At 37.9% G+C, this 18,038-nt stretch overlaps 2 protein-coding genes across 3 annotated transcripts; one reads left to right on the top strand and one right to left on the bottom strand.

Moving 5' to 3' along the window:
* The first annotated feature begins 5,091 nt into the window (after positions 1-5,091).
* LOC104607493 (cell growth defect protein) lies at positions 5,092-10,349 on the top strand. 2 transcript variants are annotated; one of them, XM_010273142.2, is made up of 3 exons: positions 5,092-5,249; positions 6,875-7,045; positions 9,856-10,349. In XM_010273142.2, the coding sequence occupies exons 1-3, from the start codon at positions 5,154-5,156 to the stop codon at positions 9,937-9,939; spliced, it is 351 nt and encodes a 116-aa protein (XP_010271444.1). In that variant the 5' UTR covers positions 5,092-5,153; the 3' UTR covers positions 9,940-10,349. The 2 variants fall into 2 exon arrangements, with proteins under 2 accessions (XP_010271444.1, XP_088743387.1); XM_088887261.1 differs by lacking the exon at positions 9,856-10,349 and adding an exon at positions 8,945-9,838.
* Positions 10,350-16,182: 5,833 nt separating this feature from the next.
* On the bottom strand, positions 16,183-16,533 carry LOC148791327 (uncharacterized). The gene has a single exon (XM_088888147.1). The coding sequence runs from the start codon at positions 16,531-16,533 to the stop codon at positions 16,183-16,185; it is 351 nt and encodes a 116-aa protein (XP_088744273.1).
* Positions 16,534-18,038: the final 1,505 nt, after the last annotated feature.

The raw sequence follows: 18,038 nt of genomic DNA, 5'->3' as shown, positions 1-18,038 counted from the left end.
TCATACTTCGATGTTGAATTATGTATCATGCTCTCAGAGTCCATTAGTAGTCCTATGTAAAATGTTTATGTTAACTAGACCTGTTCATGGATCGGGTCGGGTTTTGTCTCTATATTAATAGAATATATTCAAGTCTAAGTCTAGCCCGAGAGCTAAAGTTCATCCGATCGATGTTGATGCGGATGATGCAGGTTGGCCGGTTTAATGGTCGAGTGTTATCACTTCGAAGATCTCAGTCTTGGTAACGGATCTATGTAATAAGTCGACGAACACACCTTGTAGGTCGACACTTATACCCTACTTAGCTTGGCCAATCCTGAAGGACGTCGCTCCTTATACTAAAGACCATTAAGTCGGTTGGCCGGTCAGGTCGAGGTGATCTGATTACTCAATGCTGAAGTATCACTTAGATGCCACGTATCATGATGTTATTCGGAGGACCAAATTATTCCTCATCAGTTTCATTTGTGAATCATCAACCCATCTCGTTTTCAAGTCAAGTTTAGGTTCTACATTCTAGTGTATATTATTTTTGTATCTCTTACAATTATTAGGTATTTATATAAACATATGATATTTTTTTATTTTTTTGGTTTCTATCATTCTAATTTTTAGTACTTTTATTAATACCTTTGATCTTGTTACATCTCACATTCTCACTCCACCTGGCCGGATTTCATGTCCCGAACTTAATACTGCCCAAACGGGATTTCCTACTTACATTTTCTATCCACTCTCTACTCGTCGTGAATTGCAGCCATACATCTCTATTATGAATTGAGAGATGTATGGTTGCAATTCACGACAGTACGAAATTGGGGTTCGATACTGCCCCAGCCCCAAAGGTAGACTCAAAGGAATTAAAAGTTGTCTACAGTTCTATTCATATTAATACCAGAATGTCAGATCCAAGGAAAAAGATATGAAGACACATTGACGCACCGAAACATAGAGGGCCGGTGGTTTTGAAGAAATTGCAAATTGAAGGGAGACAAATATTGAAAAGATATACCTTCAGCTGTTCATTATACCTTGAGTTTCAATCTGTGATTGAGAAAGGAGACAAAGTGGTTGCAGATTGAAGCAATTGCAGACCCAAGACAAGAGCAACTTCATTTGGCTGAGTTTGGAAGGAGTATAAATGCAAATATGTAGAGTGCAAAATTTTATCATTTATATTATTTTATATATATTTATGCTGTACATATTTATAAAATAATATAAATTATAAAATTTTACACTCTACATATTTGCATTTGTACTATTTCCAAACTGTGAGCCTGGGAATGAGCTTGAAATATCAAATATACAAATCCTATGAAATGAAGCGTATGGAAAACTAAAACTTAAGTATCTTCATGATTTCGTAAATTAAAAAAAAAAAAAAAGAAAGAAGGAAAAAAAATATAGAGGACTCTACAAAGCCTTCATACTCACAGTTTCACAATCATTGCCTTCTTGGACAGGTTTGAGTCTAAGAGCCTAAAAACCGTTGCCATAGTGCCAATGCCTTTCTTAAATGGTTCAGTCTAAGAGACTCAAAATCGTCGTTGTCGGCACTGCTACCGATTGCCACTGCCATTAAATGGCATAGATTTTACGACTTGGGTGAAGACCGAAGAAACGTAGAATTCACTTAGAAAAGCAAAAGAGAAGCCCTTAAGAGTTAGGCCTAGCTACTATTAGGGGTGAGCAAATGGATAGGTTCTACCTGGAATAGAATAGAATTTATCTTAAACCGATCCTACCCAATTTGTTACAGGGTAGGGTCTGGTTCCAAATTCTAGGAATTGACCTCCACTCAGGCCGATTCTAGGGTCTAAGAGTTTATCCTATCCAAACTGAGCCAACAAATCAGCCTTTGTGGAACCGGTCTTGGAATCAAATTTGTCTTGAAATAAACCCCAAGGCTCAGTTTGGAAGCAGTACAAATGCAAATATATACAGAGTAAATACATACAAAATATAAGGTTTTGTACTCTACAGATTTGCATTTGTACTCCTTCCAAATTCAGCCTAAAAAACTTTTGAGGATGTAAAGATTTAAACCTAAGCACTCATGGTTACAAAGGCCATGATCTCACTTTACCATTGAGTTAAGTGATTTGATCATTTGTTTCCATTTTAATATTTGAATGTGTATAAAAAAATAATGTAAAAGTTAATATTTATGTTTTTAACAATACATTAATATATCATGATAATCTACACATTAAATTACTCAATTTTATCAATAAATATAATATAAGTTTTAAACTGTATATTATATTTATTGAAAGTCAAGTTTTTAAAAGAATATGCTTTATCTTCTTTTTTGAAGGGAAATGATAAAGACAGAATAGGTTCCACGGGTAGACCAGGTAACCAATCCTAGATTTGCCAAGGCCAGAGCCAACCTTTCCAAGGTAGGTTCCGATTCCAAAAACTTGAAACCGGCCCCTACAATACAGAGTAGGTTCCAGGTTTTATCATGAAACCGAACTGAACTGGCTCATGCTCATCCATAGCTACTATTACAGTAACGAAAAGGTTAGAGGAAGAGGGGAAAGCTAAAAACAATATGAAATTTTTTTTTTAATTGAATTAATGGTAGGGTTTTTAGTTTCAATCAATACCTTACCAAAATTACCCTTTTGAACATATGTAATCTTTAGTGTTACATATAAAACCACATATGTTTTGAGCTTATCAATATTTTGATCCTTAGTGAACTCCGAATACAACACTCCCAAGCTAAATGTAAAGTAGATGTGTCGTACCATTATTGACCTAGCAACCTCGGCTTTTACAAAGTGGGATTCATGAAACGAGTATGAAAGGTAAAGTCAAGCTGAAACGAGTATTAAAGGTAAAGTGAGGCGAGTTGGACTGAAGCCCGAGTCCGAACTAACCCCAAGTGAGCTTGCTAGGCTTAGGTGTTAAGAAAGGATTAAAATATGCCACCGTATTTTGTTAGTTGTGTGTATCGGTCTAATATATCATTATATCAATGCATATCATATAGTATCAACCGATATGCATTGATATGAAAGTATATCAATCCTGGTTTTACAACAAATGACTCAACGACTTATTATAAAAACGAGGAATATCATAATTTGAACACAGATTGGTCAATGTCCAAGCATGCAAGTACCCTTACAAAGCCACTTCTTACTTCATGTCAACAAGTGTAATAAATTAATGGTTCATTTGGTTTGCAATCGGAATCAAAATCTTTTAGAATCGAAATCACCTATTTCTATAGTCTATTTGGTTCAGATAGAAATGGGAATGGGAGTTGGAATCAACAGGAATGGGATTTCATTCCCAAGGGAGAAACAGGGAATGGTCATTCCCTCAAATAGGGGAATGTCATTCTAGCAGGAATGGAAATGAGATTCCAATTCTGCCCAACCAAACAGTTAGAATCGGAATGGTCGGAATAGCCCGTTCCGATTCTGATTCTAGACCCCTATTCCTATGAACCAAATGAGGCCTAAGTTTTATTAAAATTAATGGCTACATGCAAACCAAAAAAAAAAACATACATTTATTTCTAACTACTCTAACTACAAATTAAAAGGAACAATATTCAAAATTAGTATTTTATAAATCAACAAAATAAATAATTTATAGAACCCACATGTATATAAAAAAATGAATTTTTATTTCAAAACTTTATACAAATAAAATATTAATAATAGAATAATTACTTTTTGAGAGTAATAATAGAATAATTATTTTAATACTTAAAATTGATAAATTTTCACATGATATATATCTCAATTTTTTTATAAATTATTAATTATTATTTTATTTTACATAAAAAGCAATGTATTTATTATTTACAAAAATAAAATATTGTTTACAAAATATTAGAAAATATAATATAAATTGAATCTATCAAATCCATTAATCTACATTTTATATAAAAATAATTCTTTAATTTATAAATTTTATAAAAATAAAATATTAATAATGGAATAATTATTTTAGTAATTAAAAATTATGATTTTTCATATGATGTGAATCTTCAAATTTTTAATAGATTTGATATATTTTAAGTTAAGAGTATATATTTTTATAAATTATTAATTGATATTTTAATTTACATTTTATAATACTTCACCAAAAAAAATACATTTTATAATAACATGTTTATTGTTTACAAAAATAAAAATATTGTTTACCAAACATTTGAGAATTAATTTTTTAGTTAAATTTTTTGTTAATGTTAAAAAATAAAAATATAAAAAATGATATAATAATTCAAATATAATAGTCGCATATGCTTTATGCCTTGTACTTTAATAGATAATAAAAAAATATTGGTTTTTTTCATATATTAATTTGTAAAAAACTATATAATATGTGCCTTAGACTCTTAATTGATGCATTATTAATAAAATTGTATAATATCAACGTGTCCCACTATCTTAATTATAATATATTTCTTCATATATATCATTTAAATATACAATTTCTATGTATTTATATATTATTTATAGTTATTTTGACATTAAACTTAATATTATTAATATATTTGTGGAATGTGTATACATTTCCTTAATGTATTCAAACGTTTTCAAGTTTTTTGTCTGTATCCATGTGTTCCTCAAGTGTATCCATATCTATATCCAAATTGTTTAATATGATACTCAATACCGATACTTTAATCCTTGGTGCTAAGAAGTTGCATAAATCTGTTTAGTATCATTAATTTTAAACCTTTAAATAGTAATTTAATGTATTTTGCAAATAAGTATGCATGGATATGTATATATGTGTATGCATAAATATATGTATTATATATACTTATGAATGTGTGCAGTTGTGCTGGGTTTGGGTTGAGCTATAAGGTCAGGTTGGGCTTGAGCCATGCTCCGGTTACCTAGGGGCTAGCCGGTGGGGATCGATTTAGGCCCGCCCAAGCATCCCTAGTAGCTACCAGTTATCACCTATCAGGTCAGGTATGGACCGTATGGTCAAGCCCTGTTCACGTTAAGCACACTCTTGTGCCAAACCCGACCCATTTTAGGGCATCCGCATCCGTTTGGGTCGTGACTCGTGACCCGTTATGGCATTGATAGAACATTAAATTGTCATTAACCATATGGGATCTGATTTCTGAATCGCGTTTTTCGACTGCTTTCCCTGGCTGAGTAGCACAAATGGAATGTAAGAAGACCGGTGGTTATGCATTTGCTGTTTCAGCCGGATTCAACGCAGCTCTAGCTGCCATTGCTGCAAAGCTTTTCTCTGCTCAGGTATCTATGTTCTGAACTTTTGAACTGATTCTTTGATTAAAACCCTTGTATGCCACTGAGATGCACGGATCTCTACCGATTTTCTGTTTTGGTAAGAATATAAGATTATTATGTTTGTCGCCTCATTTTCCTTCTGAATTACTTGACTATTTCAGATTTAGTTTGCAGTGGAAATTCTAGAATTTATATCTTTCATTTAGGGGAGTATATAGCGGTTCTACACTTCCCGGTCCTAGATTATCTTTCTGTATAATCACGTGGTCTGGACCAAACTTGTACGACTATATGTTGATTATATTTACCAAGAAGAAGTATGTTGATTTTCTTCTTTAGGTCCGATTTAGCAATCAGCGGCCTTTCCTTTTTTTCTTGGCCAATTTGATTTCTGTGGTAAATTCCATTTATTTGTTTTTTTCTCTTACAAAAAAATAATTTGATCTTTCCAATAGCATTACAAAATATAAGGTGAAATTCTAGAATTTATATCTTTCATTTAGGGGAGTATATAGAAGCAATCAAGTATTTAAGCCAGCAATTCTGGTGTATTGGGCTGAAAGGAAATTTTCCATTGCGTGTTTCAAAGTATCACGAGAGTAACCTGGGATATATAGTATGACTAGCAATCTAGTAATATGTTGAAAGCTTGACAGGAGGTATATTATTGAGATAAAATGACCCATTGTAACAAAGTGAAGAATATGGTTTACCATAAAAGACTATGTTTTGCCCTAAACAAATAACTAAAAACCAAGCTATGCAACCGGCATTACCCATTGAACAATTGAATGAAGTGTTTGACCACCACAGGATGTTCGATTCAGATATTGCCTAGCTTATTACAAGGGTTAGTTTACACTTTACAGAGGTCCCATAAAAAGGGTTTTGGTTCCATACCAATATAGTTGAGCTTTTATAATCTTGTTTTGGTATATGTAGTTCAAGAGAATTGGGGAAATCTTATCTCACATGAATAATGAAACAGCTCATATCAGTGTTAGATCCAACCAAGTGGAGTATTGTGACTGAGACTGAGATATCAAACCCCGGCAAATGATGCTATAAGTTTATCAAATTGCCCTGAGCTGAGATTTTTCTGCTTCTGAGTTATGAACTTTTAGGCCCAATGAAATATTTGTGAATAATGTTATCACTTGATCCATACTATCAATCTACTTCAAGAATCAAGATGAACAAAATTATGGCGCACCAGTTTCCAACACTTCAAATTGTATGCTAGGTTCTATAACCATGTCACCAAGATGAATGTTTTCCATTCCCATGTAACATAGCTTTTACTAGCTTTTTTTTATAAGTGCTTTTACTGTTTTTTAAAGGTTTACATGTGAACAATTGAAGTCTTAAAAATCTCTAGTTTGTTCTTTCAAATGAGTTATGCAGCAATCTTAGATCATCAACAACTGCATATTTTTGTAATTTCTTCACATCTTTATCTTTTGGAAATTTGTATGCATATTGTGAAATCTTCAGATGTGTTCCCTGAGATTTTACCTGAAAATTAATTATACCGTGTAAACATTTGAAACCACAGGGTAAAGCATAAGCGTCTATAGACTTATTGTTTACACATGACATGTTTGACATCAAATTTTTTGTCTGTTTCGCAGTTAATTAAATATGGCCTTGTTATACTATTCAATGTGGCAATGTGGGGATGTTATGTAAACAGCCTGAAATCTCTCTCGTCTCTTCAAGCTACAGTCACAAACTTCGCCACCAATTTTCTCTCGTCTGGTCTAGCAGGATTCTTCCTTTTTGGAGAAGCATTATCCTTTCAGGTATAATACAAATGATGTACTCCTGGTGACTCATCTTCATCTTAGTTCTGACTACCTAGAAAACTATTGACATATAAAGTAAAACCCTTGGAGTATTTTTTTTATTGGCAGTGGAATCCTTAGCTGTCACCTCAGAAGACTGACCAGTAACCAATTTTGCCCTTCAAATGAATGTCAACGTATGTGCATTCAGTCATGCTCCCAAGATACTTATAAAAAAATCATGCTTCCAAGACCAAAAAATTTCGAATTAGAAATTTTAGTTGTGCTTGTACTCAAATTTTGAGTGTTTTTTATTGCAAAGAATTTACATATTGATTTAATATAGAAGAACTCGGAAGATGACCAGTTAAACTACCTCATAGGCATGCATCATGCCATCTAGGGGCTATCATACAAGCAGAATGCTGAGGTTGATAATCATTATCTCATTGTTATATTTTTTTGCTAGGCAGCTCATATTGCATTTTATTAATCCCACCATATCACCTTTGCTCTGTCCTATGCCTTGTTCTGTTTTTCTTTTTCTTTTTTTTTTCTAAATGAGTCAAAAAATGTTCTGTTGTTTTCCTTTTTAGGGTACAACTGATCGCTTTAACCAACTTTGAATTACTTAGGAGTCAACTTCATGCTTAGATATACATATACTATGGGCCTATGGCATTTGAAGATCCCAAGAAGCGACTGGCTTTGCTTGAATGTAGCCCTGGTACTCTGTACTTGTTGTACTGTGCAGCATAACAGCTGTGACAGTTTTGCATTTCTTGCATTATTGTTGACTAAAATTTATTACCACATTCATAGTAGTCCAAAGTCAACAAATGGATTCATTGACTGGATGTCTCAAAACCCAAAAGACGACATTCCAGAAAATGATATAGTTATGCAGATTTACTCTTTCCCTTTTGCAGACACTCAATCTGAATTACACATTTAGGAAACAAAGTGACACATCATAAAGGCTAGTTCTTTGTTTGTGACTCATCTACTTGTTCACAGCAGCTTCAGTTACATAATTGAATTGTCTCTTTCCAATTCCTTTGGCTTCATTTGTTTGCAGTGCAAGGTGCAGATGGGCTGAGTGCAATTCTAGTTTACTTTTTTTTTTTAATGTTTTACTTTGTTTTGTTTGTTTGGGAGGAGTAAAGTGGAAAGCAAAATGTTGTGGTCCACACTTCATATGAGAGAGAGCATGAAGGCAGGGAGAATGTGGTAAAAAATTTTGCATCAGCTTTTGGGATGCAAAATTTGCACTGCCCATCAGATAGGGCTGCAAACCATGGTTACAAAAAAAAAATGCATGCAAATCCGAACCAGGTGCAAACTTGGCATCCAGTTTAATTTGCACTGCCAACTAAGATAACCTATGTGACATAATCATCTAACGAGGATACTTACCAACTGCATACATTAGTGTATGCAAATTTGCATTATTAATAAAAAGACTCAGTTTGGAAAGAGTACAAATACAAATGTGTAGAGTACAAATGCATACAAAATAATACAAAATACAAGGCTTTGCACTCTACATATTTGTATTTGTACTCCTTCCAAATTGGGAAGGGTGCAAATACAAATATGTACATTGCAAAACCTTGTATTTTGTATTTCTAATCCTTGTATTTGCACTTTACATATTTGTATTTGTACTCTTCCCAAATTGACTGGCCATATTTGCAGACAAAGGATTTGATATAGCACCTTACCATCCAGAAGATAAAAGAAAATTCAAAATGTATTTACTGTGTAATGTATGTAATGTATTTAAAAAAAAAATCAAAATGCATTTGTTTCTATAAAACAAAAGCTTTCATTACTTTACATATCTAGTAGCAAAATGGTCGTTCAAATATCTAATTTTTCTTTATCCAACTAACATAGTCTAATTCCAATTGCTAGGTTGATACAAAAACATTTTGATAACAGAACAAGAACTAGTGATTGAATTGTTCGGGCAATCGTTCAATCTCAAAAACAGTTCAGGTCACCTTAATTTTTCCTTGGTAAACCCTTGTTTAGACTCCCATTTTCTATTACGAGTAGTTATGATGGAAAAAAAATATATATTTCTCATGAATATCTAGTTTTATCCGCTCTGTGTTCTTTGTTAGTGTGTATGTGTATGCATGCTTCTTGTTTGTAGTGTGTAACTGTTCAAAATGGACAGTCAAACTGCTAGACCATGAACCGCCAGACCAAGCATTTTGGCAATGGGTATCTAGTTCAGTTTTAAAACATTGATAGACAGTTGTTGCCTAGACATCAACTTCCCCTGAGAATTTCAAACACTTGTATTATCAATTAGAACCCTTGATTAGAGTGGTTTTGATCTGGAGGCTGCATTAAGTGGTTGTCATTATGCATCTGAAACATCAAATAAAAAGATATCACCAAGATACCCGTAGGGATCTATACATCTCTTGTGCAGATGATTAGATCTTTATAGGCATCACATTTTTAGCCTTAAAGTTACGTTTATCATGGTCTGGTGATACAGAATTTTCTAATTGCTTGCTCACATAAAATGAGGCTGTTTTTCTCCATGATTCTTCCAATCCCCTGTCCTGACTGTATTTCTTCTCCAAACTATTATGACAATGCTTTTGGAAATGAAAGTTAAACACCCATTTTCATTCAATATCCGGTTACGAATGTCTGGAAAATTTTCTTCTGCATTGACGTGATATTAAAGTAATTTCAAGCTTGGACATGAAAACTAAGTATAGACCTATTTTCAGAGGATTCCTAGGCTAGCTATTAATGTTTTGATAATTTTCTTTTGCATTGACGTAATCTTATACGTCTTGCAGTGGTTTATAGGTGCACTCTTCATTGTACTCGGTGTTTTCATACTTAGCAAATCAAGTATTGAAAAGAAAGCTACCTCAGACTAGAGATTTTTGTTGAGATCTCTTATCGATCCAGGACCACAATACAAGCTTGAAATTTAAAGGAAGAATGGAGAAAGATTTGGCATGGAACTAAACTGCTATAGAAGTTTTGAAAACTAAAGGAGCTACAAATAAAATCCAATTGACAACAAAGATAAGGAATGTTATCTGGTGAAGGGAAAGTGTCTTGATGGGTTTTCGTGTTTTGTATTTTCATAATTGATTCTGTATTGTAGGGGGAAGTAGATTTTGGGTGCCCATTGGGCATTCGTCTGTCTCGGCCTGATTCTATCTTTTCCTGTTTTCCTTCTGATTTTTTTTATTTATTATTATGAAAACAATGCAAGGTAAAGTATCTTGAATGTATCCAACTCTTGTTAATATAGGAATCCTGAAATTATCTGATCTTTCTCCACACCCCTATCCAGATCTAATAGTTAAAGAGTGCAAATGGTTTTATTCCACTCAACCAAAGCAACAAATTATAAAATTTTTCGATTCCTCTTTTCTTACATATGTATCCAAAATATTTAGATTCCTCAAACAGAGTGGATTATTTGTTTTGTATTGCTGATTGCAGGGATCCTGATCCTTGCCATGAAAAGAAATTCAACGGGATCTGATTCAGTAAGTCTGTGATTGAACAGTTGAGTTGGAAAAGGAAAACAAATCCGCTATAGTTGGGTTCTGCTGAGTGCTGGCAGCTAGAGTCGTTGTCATCCCGCTTTACAAGCTTGGGAAGTTTTTCAACAAAAAACGTTTCCACAGCACACATCTCATACATGGTGGATTCCACTTTTGTTATGATGAGTCCCAATCTCATGATGAGATGTGCGGTGTTAGATCAAATTGATAGAGGTTGGAATATGTTCTGTTGGTAGAAGATCCCAATTCGTGTCATGTTCGAATGTTTTTAGTTGGCAGGAGATGCATCTCGTTAGTCCAGCCCATGTAAAATCTGTACGTTTGTTACACGCTGATTGTTTAGTGTACAAATGCAGGGGCTAGTCTAGCTCAACCCTTAATCCCAAGTCCCTAGCTATGATCCTAAACCCAATCTCACTTTTAATTCGATGTATTAACCCTGCACCAACCTAAACTGAATTGGGGTATATTTTATATTCTTTTTGCTAGGAAAGAACAGGGTGGCACATCGGAGTTTGTGTTGCACAAAAAAAAAAAACTAGCTTTTATACTCAGAAAGAATAGTTGGTGTATATTTTTTGTTTTTTTATTTATTTGGAAGAGATCAATGGAACATAAACCGCTTGAGAGAGCTTTTCTCAGAGGCAAAGATATGGAGCTGTCATCGGAGTGGGAATTAATACAGTGAAATCCGGATATACCCCTTAGCCGAACCGATCCGGCCCATCCGCAGCTAACGATGTGAAAGAATATATGGAGCTTAAGAGGACCTCCTAACCGAGTAAGATGTGTAATTTCCGGTAGCATTATTGCTCCAATGCCTTGGCAACAGCCAACAAAGAAAGCTAAGGCATTAACAAAGACCCCACTTGTGAGTTGTGGCTGGGCAGCCCTCTTTCACCGTGCTCATTCAGTTCAGGCCCCTAACGTATATGATATATAGTTACAGTATATACAGACATAGCCAATGATCCAGTAATTCATTTGGTCACTCGACATCTCTCCTTTGAGGCTCAAAGGCTCTCCATGTGGTAAATGCCAATATACTCCACACATGCATGTAATTTGCCACCACTAGCCTGCTATGCTAAGGGACTTCTCAACTGTTTATTTTCTTTCTGGCCTATCTTGGCGTGCCATGTCATTTTGAAAATACCTATATTACCCCTGTCTGAAATAAGTGTTTTGCTATCAAACACTCATGAACGCTTATTAGGATAAGCACTTATTTATCAAATAAGTACTCCCAAACATGGACTAACCATTCTAAACCTTCTAATTGGGTTTAGGGGCTGTTTCATAACAGCTGAAAATGCTAACTTAAAAGCTTATTGCTTTACAAGGGCGGAGCCAAATATATTGAGGGGGTCCTCCCCCAAAAAAAAAACTTTTTCTTAAAACTGATATTTATATATGGTTACTAAGAGGAGGCTGGGTCAAAACATAATAAAGTGGGTCTTTAGCCCCACCAAAACTGAACTAAAATGTAAAGGATCACTCTCTAACCTCCTCTAACTCTAGAAATTTAAAAATATATATATTTTTTCTTTAAAAATATGTAATTGACTCTAACCTTCTTACTCCATTTTTCCCCAAACCCTACTTCTTCTACCCGGCTACTCCCTATCTCATTTTCTTGTTTAACTTGCCCCCTCCCCAAAAAAAGAATTCTTGACTCCGTCTGGCATGTCCCCACCCCCTATCTGATAACTTGAGTAGAATGAGAAACTCTTCCTCTATTCTTCTTGTGTTTTTTCTTTGCAGGGGTTGAGAAATATATACTCATAATACAAACATCTCCTAATTATACATAGATTCTGGTTCTACCTCTCCTAGTTACATACAACTTAGGTTGAGATTTATCCCTAAATTCAAGGGATATCCCCTAGTTTTACAGCTCACGCCAATACTCCCCCTCACGTTGGTGCGTACAGATCTTAGACGCCCAACTTGCCAAGTGAGTTGTAGAAGTTTTTACTGGATACAGCCTTTGTAAGTATATCTGCTAGCTGGTCTTCAGATTTGACAAAGGGAAATCGAATGGTTTTGTCTTCGATATTTTGTTTGATGAAATGTCGGTCCACCTCCACATGCTTTGTTCGATCATGTTGGACGGGATTCTGAGAGATGTCAATGGCAGCCTTGTTGTCACAGAATAGGTCCATTGCAGAGGTTGGGGGAAAACCAATTTCAGTCATCAGTCTTCTCAGCCAGAGTAGCTCGCACAGCCCTTTAGCCATTCCTCGAAACTCAGCTTCAGCACTTGATAGGGCCACGACCTTCTGTTTCTTACTCCTCCATGTAACCAGATTTCCTCCGACGAATGTAAAGTACCCCGAGGTGGATTTTCTATCTGAGACATTTCCGGCCCAGTCTGCATCTGTGTACCCTTCTATCTTCAGATGATCATTTTTTGAGAACATGAGTCATTTTCCGGGTGAGGACTTCAAATATCGAAGAATCCGCATTACAGCATTCATGTGATCTTCGCTTGGGCAGTGCATGAACTGACTCACTACGCTGACGGCGTAGGCGATGTCTGGGCGAGTATGGGAAAGGTAAATGAATTTACCCACCAGCCTTTGGTATCTCTCCTTATTGGTAGGTACTTGGTCTGTGTATTCTCCAAGTCTATGGTTCTGAACGATAGGTGTGTTTGTCGGTTTGCACTCCAACTGTCATACTTCGGAGAGTAAGTCCAAGGTGTACTTCCGTTGGGATAGAAATATGCCTTCCTTTGATCTAGCAACTTCAATCCCTAGAAAGTACTTTAGCCCACCTAAGTTCTTCATCTCGAACTCGGATGCCAATTGCTTCTTCAGTGTTGCTATTTCTCCCGAATCATTCCCTGTGATAATCATGTCATCCACGTATATTATTAGGGCTGTCACCTTTCCTCGTTGGTGCTTTAAGAATAGTGTATGATCTGAATTGCTTTGCTGGAAGCCATATTTTTTCATCGCAAGACTGAACCTCCCAAACCATGCCCATGGAGATTGCTTTAGTCCATATAGTGCTCGTTGTAGCTTACACACAACTTGGTTCTTGGAGTTCGTTGTATAACCAGGTGGGATGTCCATGTATACCTCCTCTTCAAGATCACCATGGAGGAAGGCGTTCTTCACATCGAACTGGTGTAATGGCGAATCAAGATTTGCGGCAAGAGATAATAAGACTCTGATCGTATTCAGCTTGGCTACTGGGGAGAAAGTCTCTTGATAATCTACGCCCTGTGTCTGGGTATATCCTTTTGCGATCAGCCTTGATTTGTATCTCTCAACTGCCCTGTCTGCATTGTATTTGACGAAAAATACCCATTTACACCCTACTGGTCTTTTCCCTTCAGGCGAGGTGACTAGAGTCCATGTCTTGTTCTTCAGTAGTGCCTCCATCTCTTCTTGTATGGCTCGAGTCCATTTTGGGTTTGTCAAAGCTTCTTGGACACTGGTGGAAATATGATTAGAGGACAATTTTTGCACAAATTATTTTAGAGGTTTGGTGAGTCTCTTCGTTGATACATAGTTGGCAATTGGATACTTTGTCCTCCTATCCTCAACATCTGGAGAATATCTGTTTGGCGGTTTGCCACGATTATGCCTGAAAGGTAAGGTGTAGCCAGCCAAAGTATCGTTAGAGCTTGAAGGAGTGGTAGGGGAGGTTACCTCAGGGATGCTTTCACGTGCTTCCGGGATATCCTCAAGAGGTGGGCTTTCCGGTACTGGCGAGGTTGGGGTCTCTACTTCTGCTGGTAGAGGCGATGCCGACGTTGGGGCTTTTGTAGATACTTCTGGTGTAGTCTTTGTAGGTGCCTTACTGGTTGCTTCATGGACCACCATTTCTGTTGAAGCACTCGTATTCGGCCAGTCGGGTAAAAACCAGTTCTGTTCTTCACTCTGACTCTCCCCTGAAGAGAAGAATTGGTTGTAGATCGAGAGTAGAAGGTTTCAGATTCCAGAAAGGTGACATCTATGGTAACATAGGTACGGTGGGTGACTGGGTCATAACATCGGTACCCTTTCTGGTGTAGCGCATACCCCAAGAATATACATCGAGCTGCCCGTGGATCCAGTTTTGTACGTTGATTTGGATGTAGATGCACGAACGCCACACAGCCAAAAACTCAAGGTGGAATCATCAAAACAGAGGGCAATGAGACATGAGATGAAAGAGCTTGTAATGGTGTTTTAAACTGTAAGACCCGTGAGGGCATTCGGTTAAGGAGGTGCACGGCGGTAGCAACAGCATCAGCCCAATGTCGGTTAGGTACATGTGCTCCAAGTAACAAGGTGCGGGCAGTTTCGAGTATGTGCCGGTTCTTCCTTTCTGCAATGCCATTCTACTGTGGAGTTTAGGGGCATGAAGTCTCATGAAATAATCCATGGACCCGAAAATAATCTTGGAACCGTTGATTCATGTATTCCTCGCCGTTATCAGACCGGAGTACCTGAATCTGTGATTTGAACTGAGTCTTCACCATTATATGGAAGGATTGAAAGACAATCAGCACTTCATCTTTATGTTTCAGCAGATATAACCATGTCATGCGAGTGCAATCATCAACAAAGATTACAAACCATCGGAATCCATAGACTGTAGTCACTGGGGATGGCCCCCACATGTCCGAGTGAATCAAAGCAAATGGAACTTGACTTTTATTCATACTTAAGGGATAGATTGTTCTATGACTCTTAGCTAGGATGCAAGTGTTACATTGAAAAACATGCGGCTATATATCTGAAAATAACTCTAGAAATAAATGCCTCATATAACTGAATGATGGATGTCCTAACCGGCGATGCCAAATCCAAATCTGTTGTTCCTTGGTGTTACCTTGATGATGTATATGATGCGCTTGACCCGTGCTAAGATCATCCATGTAGTAGAGCCCCCCTCGCCTAGTACCACGCCCAATTATCTCCTTGGTGAGAATATCCTGAAGAAGACAGAAAGTGGGATAAATGAGCACAACACAATTCAGATCAGAGGAGATTTGACTAACAGATAGTAATTTGTGGGAGAGCGAGGGAACAAGCAAGGTGTTTTTCAAGGATATAGCAGGTGACAAGGTCACAGTGCCTGCTACTGTGACTTGAGAGATTGCCCCATTGGCATTAGCAATTGTAGTCCGTCTTGGTGGTGTGAAGTCTTTGAAAAATCAGTAGCATCATAGGTCATGTGGTCAGTGGCTCCTGAGTCAAGTATCCATGCCTTGTTGTCAATGGTCTTGTTGGGAAGATCGTTACCTGAATCCAAGAGGTAAACTTCTCCCTGTGGTGCGAATGAGAGTTGAGATTCTGTTGTAACTGTTGCAGCCTTACCACTAGTTTCAGCCTTGTCTTGGCGTTTCCGAGCTTGGAGTTCATGCCACCAGTCGGGATAGCCATGTAGCTTGAAGCAGTTCTCCCGGGTATGCTTTGAGTTGCCACAATGAGAGCATTTAGTACCACCAGAAGATGCTCGAGATTTAGAGGACGTACCAGATTTTTCGCTGCTTGCAGGCAGAGAGCTCGTTGAAGAGGGCATAGGTTGCCCAGTCTTAACACCTTTAGAGGTCAAAACTGCTGCTGGAGTTTCAATATGGTTGCCGATTATCATGACCCTCTATCGGATAGCTTCTCTTCGAACATGTGCGTAAGCCTGTTCAATAGTGGGAAACGGATGCATTTGGAGTACATCTGCCCGAATCTTGTCTAGTCTGTCATCAAGGCCATCCAGGAAGATATACACTCTCTCCACTTGAAAGAGAGTATTGTACCGTTGAATATCTACCACACACTCCATCGGATTCGGACGGCGAAAATCAATATCTCTCCACAATCCTTGGAGATCATTATAATACTTTTCAAGAGACCCTCCAGACTGGCGCAAGCGGGTCACACGGCGCCGGAGATCGTATACTTGCGAGGTATCACTGCCATCAGAGTACGTGGTAGCCACAGAATCCCACACCATCTTTGCTGTAGGGAATCAAATAAAGTTACCAATCAAGGATACGTCCATGGAGTTAATTAACCAACCTTTGACAATAGCGTTGTCAGTGTGCCACCTTCGAAAGGTTGGGTCAATTTGTGGAGGCTAAGGAAGTTCTCCAGTAATATATCCCAGTTTGTCTCTGCCAAATATATACATCTTAACAACTTGGGACCAAAGGGCATAGTTGGTGCCATCCAACTTGATACCGATCTGAGCGGCAGAGGTTTCTGTAGTTGAGATCGGTCTGTGCAGGAATTCAGTCATTCTGGTGGTCAATTCAGTGAGAGTAGGATTAGGTCGTTGTTCTCCAAATGGATCTGAGGTTTCCGAATCAGACATGATTATCAGCGAGTTGTAGCGGTAGTAGCACCGTCGACCACGATGGGGCGGCGAGATTGCAGCAGAGCACCTATCGGTTTTGCAATGACAGTAATAGTAGCCAACCACCCGGGGTCCGCGATGGGGTTGATAGTTCTGGATAGATCCACTGCCGGAGTTGCAGCGGTAATGGCAGTGGATAGAGCCACCGCCAGGCTTGCAGCGGTAATAGCAGCGGTCACCTCCCAATGACCAAGATTTCGCAGCGACCAGGATTTGCGGTGGTGATAGCAGCGGTCACCTCCCGATGACCAAGATTTCGCGGTGACCAGGATTTGCAGCGGTGATAACAGTGGTCCCCTCCCGGCGACCAAGTTTTCGCAGCAATCAGAACCTGCGGCGGTGATAGCAGTGGTCACCTCCCGGCGACCGAGTTTTCGCAGTGATCACGACCTACACCGGAGATAGCAGCGGTCTCCCGATGACCAAGATTTTGCGGCGACCAGGATTTGCAGCGGTGATAGCAGTGGTCCCCTCCCGGCGACCAAGTTTTCGCAGCGATCAGAACCTGCAGCGGTGATAGCAGTGGTCACCTCCCGGCGACCGAGTTTTCGCAGTGATCACGACCTACAGCGGAGATAGCAGCGGTCGCCTCCCGACGACCAAGATTTCGCAGCGGTCAGAACCTGCAGCGGGGATAGCAGCGGTCACCTCCGATGACCAAGGTTTCGCAGCAACAGGGATTTGCAGCGGTAATAGCAGCGGATGGAGCCTCTGTCGGCGACCAAGATTTCGCAGCGATCATATCGTCGAGTTTATGATGGATCGGTATGCTCTGATACCATGATAACTCGAGTAGAATGAGAAACTCTTCCTCTGTTCTTCTTGTGTTTTTTCTTTGCAGGGGTTGAGAAATATATATATTCATAATACAAACATCTCCTAATTATACATAGATTATGGTTCTACCTCTCCTAGTTACATACAACTTAGGCTGAGATTTATCCCTGAATTCAAGGGATATCCCCTAGTTTTACAGCTCACGCCAATACTATCTACCTATGTTTACTACCATTTGGTCCCCCCTATCCATGCTTGCTAGCTTTTGGCCCCCCTTAATAAGAATCATAGCTCCACCCCTATTGCTTTATCTTTTAACGAATAAG

This window comes from Nelumbo nucifera, chromosome 5, assembly GCF_055504915.1.
Source record: "Nelumbo nucifera cultivar China Antique chromosome 5, China Antique-T2T, whole genome shotgun sequence".
Classification (NCBI taxonomy): domain Eukaryota; kingdom Viridiplantae; phylum Streptophyta; class Magnoliopsida; order Proteales; family Nelumbonaceae; genus Nelumbo; species Nelumbo nucifera.
This window is presented reverse-complemented; position numbering and strand designations above follow the sequence as displayed.